Genomic DNA, 6,000 nt, shown 5'->3' on the forward strand with positions numbered 1-6,000 from the left:
GCTGATAAGTATTGTAAACAGTGGAGTCTGCTGGACAAACTATGTAATGATGGCACTGATTCACAATCAATACAAGCACTGTCTCTGCACTATGACAGACTGAAAAACTTGATTTATTTAATATCAGTCTTCATATAATTTTATACTGGACTGAATTTTTAAAAAAAATGATTTTATTAGTACACCAGCAATTTAGTATTGTGCCTTCATAAATTTGGGGGACTGATAAGAGTCATAAAAAAAAAAACAATGCTCAAAATCACAACAGCAGAGGCCAAAATAAACTGACTTTTGCTTCCAATGAATGGTCAAGCTCTATAAATACACTCTCCTAGACTTCTCAGAATGCAACCAATAAGATTATTTCATTAAACCCTTCCTACTAAGTCAGCTCCACACCTCCAGTTTTTCCGAGACTTGACAAATCTCCAGAAGAGAAAGAGAGGACATTATGCAACTGTCTCCTCAGGCTGAGTAGTCAACATGATACGCAAACTGACCTTTAAGTGTGAAATCTGTGGAGTTCCCCTTTAAATTTTGATTTAATTAGGTGGACTACCAACATGTTGTCATGCAGCACAAACCTTTTTTTGTCCGTGACAACTTTATACCTAGTGCCCTGTTGGTGCCTAATGGAAAATAGAGCAAGACGCTCAATTCTGTGTCCTTATTATACAAGTGTTTAATTATTATCCATTAGATGAACGCATCAAGTCCTGTGATAAGGAGCCACTGCTGCTTTCCAACAGTGACATACAGCCTTTTGATATTATATCATGCCATGAGAACTACAATTTAGCAGCTACAGTCGAAATTTCAAGTCATGTGACACTTTCAAAATAAATTGCTGTACAGCTGAAAATAAAAATTTCCTGAGCATTTCACACAATCAAAGGTTACTTGGAAAAATCAAAATTTAAACCACTACATCAAATATATTTTTAAAAACCACCAGCCTTGCTAATGTATTATTTTCTAGCCATTCATGTGTGTGGGAATGAACATAACTTCTGTAAATATTTGAATCCTGTATACTTGAATTCAACTGGTGTGTTCAAATAAAGCATTTAAAATGTATGTGTGTGCGTCATTGTGAGCGGTTCGGAAAAAGGGAAGCAGTATGACGTTTGTGAGGAGAAAACTGGAAAAACTCACTACTGTCAATATTGAATCTGGCAAAATTTGGTTTGCTTAATATTAAGAAAGCTGATGAGATCATGGTGGAGAAAATGGATGTCAGGATTCATTTCTGAGAACAGTATGATTATTGATATGATCTATTACAAATGCTTTTAAAGTACTCACCCTCCCTCACTCTCTGCCTCCTCTGAGCTCCGACCTCCAGCTCTGGCCCCGGTGATGGTGCCTGCAGCCCTTTTCCTTCGTGTTGGTGTGGTCCTGTGGTGAGGGCTAGCTCGACGTGCCTCTGCCCCATCATGTCCCCTCAGCTCTTCCCTGACTTGGTCCTGCAGTGTCGGCAGAGCGCTCTTCAGCGCCTTCATCTCATCTTTCAGCTCGGACACACACTGGATCAGGGCCTCGAGGCGTTCCAGCACCACAGCCTGACCGCTGGGCAGACCTGGACCATCCACCAACATGAGGCTGGTCTCCTGTTCATTATTGCGGTTGAGGTAGAAGCCCGACCATGAGCTTCTTCGTCTAGACCTGAAGCCTTGGTAACACACCACAGCCAAGCCAATACCAGCCATTCCAGCCAACGCTCCCAGAACCAGCACCTTGCTGTCTGCCTGGGCCATCCTACAGGCCTTCAGAGAGAAGACAGCAGTTTCAAGCTACTGAAAACATTTAGCTGAATTTGCATAATGGAAATATGAAGAGAACACATATATCTGACTTGTAGTTACACTTTTTGTATAAGTTATTAAGCAGAGACCTGCAAAAATATCACAAACAAAACACATTACATCTAAGCCTAAATAAACAGCATTTGCAATTAACTTTGGTTTCCTGTTTGTTAAACAGATTAAAGATAGCAATTACCAACTTGCTGCTATTTGTAACTATCAGAAGTAAAAAATGTAGGGCTGCAACTAACAATTATTAATATAGCTGCAACAATTAGTCGATTAATCGATTAGTTGTCAACTAATAGGTGCAATCCCGGACATGTAAATGTGAAGGAACGTTTCTGTGGCCCAGACATTGAACTGCCAGCTGTGGGGATGTGTCCATATTACTTGTCAAGGGAGTTCTTGTCCACCATTGTTATTGCTGTCTACATTCTTCCATCAGCTGACGCTGAGGTTGCATGAAACACAATTCACTCCACTATTGCAAGACTAAACTCAGCCCAATGCTTTTATAGCCATTACTGGGGACTTTAATCATATCACACTGAGTAAACCATTAGCAACATTTTATCAGTATGTTAACTGCCCCACTAAAACACTGGACCTCCTGTATGCAAATGGTATGGATTGCTGCCAATGCCACATCAAACTCTGTGAAAACACCACCTTGCCAGCCCGGACTGTACACTGCTTCCCTAACAACAAGCTCTGTATCACCAGTGACCTGAAAGTACTTCTTAATAAGAAGAAGAAGGCCTTCAGGTCTGGAGACAAGGAAGAACTGGGGAATGTACAGCATGATCTGAGAGTGAAGCTGAAGAAGTGCAAGGACTCCTACAGGAGGAAGCTGGAGGCCAAACTCCAGCAGAACAACATGAGAGATGTGTGGACTGAAGTGAAGGAAGTCACTGGGTTCAAGGTGTGAGACAGACAACCAGTTGGCAGCCTGATGAGGGCAAATGAGCTAAACTGTTTCTTCAACAGGTTTAGTTCACAGCCCTCAGCTGTCTCCTCCACCACACACCCAGACCTCCACACACCCCCACTGCCCACAATGCTTTCGCCCTTCCCCCCTCAATCCCCCCTGGTGAGCTCCTTGTTCCCAAACCCCCCACCATTGAAGTTCCTTTCCTCCACTGAGGTGATGAGCACCCTCCCCCGCCTGACTGTGACCACTGGCCAGGTTAGTAGACAGCTGGAGAGACTCCACCAAGGCAAAGCTGCAAGCCCTGGCAGTTGTGGCCAGTGCACTGTACTTCTCTGTAGTCTGTTTGGGGAGCAGCATTGGAGCCAGTGACACCAACAGACTCAATGAACTGATTAAGAAGGCTGGCTCCGTAACTGGCTGCAACCCAGACACCTCTGAAGTTGTGGTGGAGAGGACACTGAACAAACTGTTATACACTATGGATAATCCTGACCACCCTCTCCACCACCTACTGGACAGACAGCGGAGCACTTTCTCTAACAGACTGTTCGCTGTCACAAGGATCCAAACAGGAAATATTTCCTGCCCAAAGCAATGACTCTCTTACACCTCACCTCTGTCTAACAGTGAACTCTCAGAACTCTCAGTTTTATAGTTTCTGTCTCAACCAAACTCCATCTTTCTCCCTGTGTGTCCTCATAATGTGCCTCTTGTCAAGTGTTTTCTCCAAAAGGTTGTAATTACACATGGCCAAACCCTTTTCCTTCGCATTTTGTGTCCCTGTTGCTTGACTCAGCATGGAGAGAACACTCATGGTGAAAGTTTAATATTAAACAAACGAATGTCTGTCTGCAAAAAATGTTAAATATGTGAGACAGCCAGTATGGACTTAACGGAATATGCATGTTTAAAAAAAAACAAGTGTTAGGACAGAACTGTTAAGGGGGTTCATTTATGGAATAACTGTGACAGGGAATTAAAACTGTGTAACACACTTCGTGAATTTAAAAAAGGTTCAAAAATAACATAGTAAACAAGCATAAAACTGAGGTATGAGCATAATGGTGAATGAAATGTTTGATTTTGTATTTTGGGACTATTGTTTTGTATTGCTTGTTTTTTGTATGAGGTAAAAAGGGGAGGCGTAATAAGCTAAAGCTTCAGCCTGCACCTTTTCGGTCAATAATGTTTCTTTCTTCGTTTGTTTAATATTATTTGTTATGATTTATCCAGGTATATGTGCATTCTTTCGTAACACTGTTAAAATAAGGACCGATTAAACTAAATTACATTACATTATAAGCGAGTGAGTAGTAGACTGTTAGTCAACTGAAACATATGTTTACAGGGAGCTACGCTAAAGCATGTCTGGCAAGCTAGCTGTTTAACTAGATAATTGGATCAACACACTAATCATCAAACAGCGTGTTAGCCAGCAGTCAACAGCTCCATAAAGACATTGAGTAATTCAGTGTCTGTCTGTGTCAAGCATGGGTTATCCTTATTAACCCCAACCCACTGTTTTAATTGTAGACTGTAGACACACATATGACAAATTGTCCTGCTGCTAGCTAAGTTAGGTCGCAAGTCCAACTAACGCTGCACGAAAGATCAAAACAAAGTTACTCGCAAAGGTTGTATACCGTTAAAACGCATTAAGTTAATCACTTTCAGTAATACAGCATCACGACAAGTCATTACATGAACACTTTATGTCGAAATAAATGCGAAATTGACAGTATCAGAGATCTTACTGCAGATGTCTGGAGGTACTTGGTTGGAGGTGGTTTGACAGCTCTGTGGTGTAACGGTCAAAATATTCCGTGTGGGTTCAGGCGAGGCAAAGAAACGTTCCGTGCATCCACTGAAACAAAATGACTACCTCAGAGACAGCCAGTCTGTCATTAAGATCTAAATATTTAATATCAGCACATAAAAATATAGCAAATATCTTGTCTTCACTACTGCTGTCATCTCAGGTCCTCTCTTTGTAGATTTTACATGTTTTTTCTTGGTGTCAGTTACCCTCCCTAAATCCAAACATACATGTTGGGTTTGGCCTCAGGACTTTGAAGATGACTGTTATATGCGGATATGGAAAATAAATTAATTAACATTCATTTTTCATAAAATCTGAAAAGCTGTCATTATATTTTGAGGACTTTAAGTTTAGACCATTTCTGGCAACATTTGTGTCTAATTCCAAAAGTGAAACGGTGAACAGGCAGTGCAGATATTTAAAGTTGTACACTTTGTAATAAAATACAAGGAAAAGAGCATAATCAACTGTAGTTGTCTCCATTTGTCCCTCTCCACGTATAGTATAATAAGCAGTAATAAAACATTTTTTTTATTGCACAAGATAAGGTTTGTTTTACACTGGTTGTAAATAACCTTGTTATCTGACATTTAGTGACTTTATGTATATGTATTTTTAAGTTTTATTTTAAAAGATGTGGATGTAATCTAGTGGCAGACTAAACCTTTTTTTTTTTTATCTTTGTAGTAGATTTGTATTCCTTGAGTTCTCTCTCATCAACCTTATTGTCACAACACGTGAGTGAATAATCAGTGAAGTTTACAACAAGTTACAATGTCCGAATTGTATAGACTTTAGTTATATAGACTAGTAATAATAACTGTCCTTAAAGGAAGTGATCAATCATCATAAGTTAAGTGCATAAATTATGACAAATAGTTTCTCATTTATGCCTCTGATACTCATTATTCTAAAATAAGACATGCAAACTCACTCACCTCTATGATTCGCTTCTCTCACAAGTGTGTCCCTGCAGTGAACTTGGACAGAATGAGCACCAGGATTTAAAAAGTTACTAAACTCATCTATTATCACATTAACCTTGGACCTGTAGTCAGTGAACCTGGAGCTGTCCTTACTGGGTTTTATTCAAGTGTTACAAATGGCATTTACTGAGGAGCTAGAAGAGTTGTGTTATTTCATAATTTACATCTGTTTCATCATTTACTTCTTTTTACATTTTAGTAAGATTCTTGTGTGAGCGTGTGTGTGTGTGTTTGTGTGTGTGTGTGTTTGCCTTTCCCAGATTATCTTATTCATCTGCACATAGAGAGTTACAATTTTTGATTAACAGTTTGTTAAACTTTCCATCAGAAAAAAAGCAAACAACAACAATGACCTTGATGACCTTGACGAGTTGATTCATTATACAAATGGCCTTATTCTGGGATGATGATGTTTATTTGACTTGGCAGTGGTACGTGAACTCCCTAAGTAGTTAT

General features: G+C 39.8%; 1 protein-coding gene across 1 annotated transcript in view; it reads right to left on the reverse strand.

The window, feature by feature from the left end:
- LOC121912248 (regulator of microtubule dynamics protein 2) overlaps nt 1-4,567 on the reverse strand; it is a 31,705-nt gene extending 27,138 nt beyond the window's left edge. Inside the window, exons 1-2 of the mRNA XM_042434419.1 lie at nt 4,494-4,567; nt 1,306-1,766 (exon numbers count right to left, since the gene is read on the reverse strand). Of these exons, the coding sequence (XP_042290353.1) occupies nt 1,306-1,757 (452 nt within the window). The 5' untranslated portion in view covers nt 1,758-1,766; nt 4,494-4,567. The remainder of the gene's footprint in view (nt 1-1,305; nt 1,767-4,493) is intronic.
- Between the last annotated feature and the right edge of the window lie 1,433 nt (nt 4,568-6,000).

The sequence above is a fragment of the Thunnus maccoyii genome, chromosome 14, assembly GCF_910596095.1.
Source record: "Thunnus maccoyii chromosome 14, fThuMac1.1, whole genome shotgun sequence".
In the NCBI taxonomy this organism is placed as follows: domain Eukaryota; kingdom Metazoa; phylum Chordata; class Actinopteri; order Scombriformes; family Scombridae; genus Thunnus; species Thunnus maccoyii.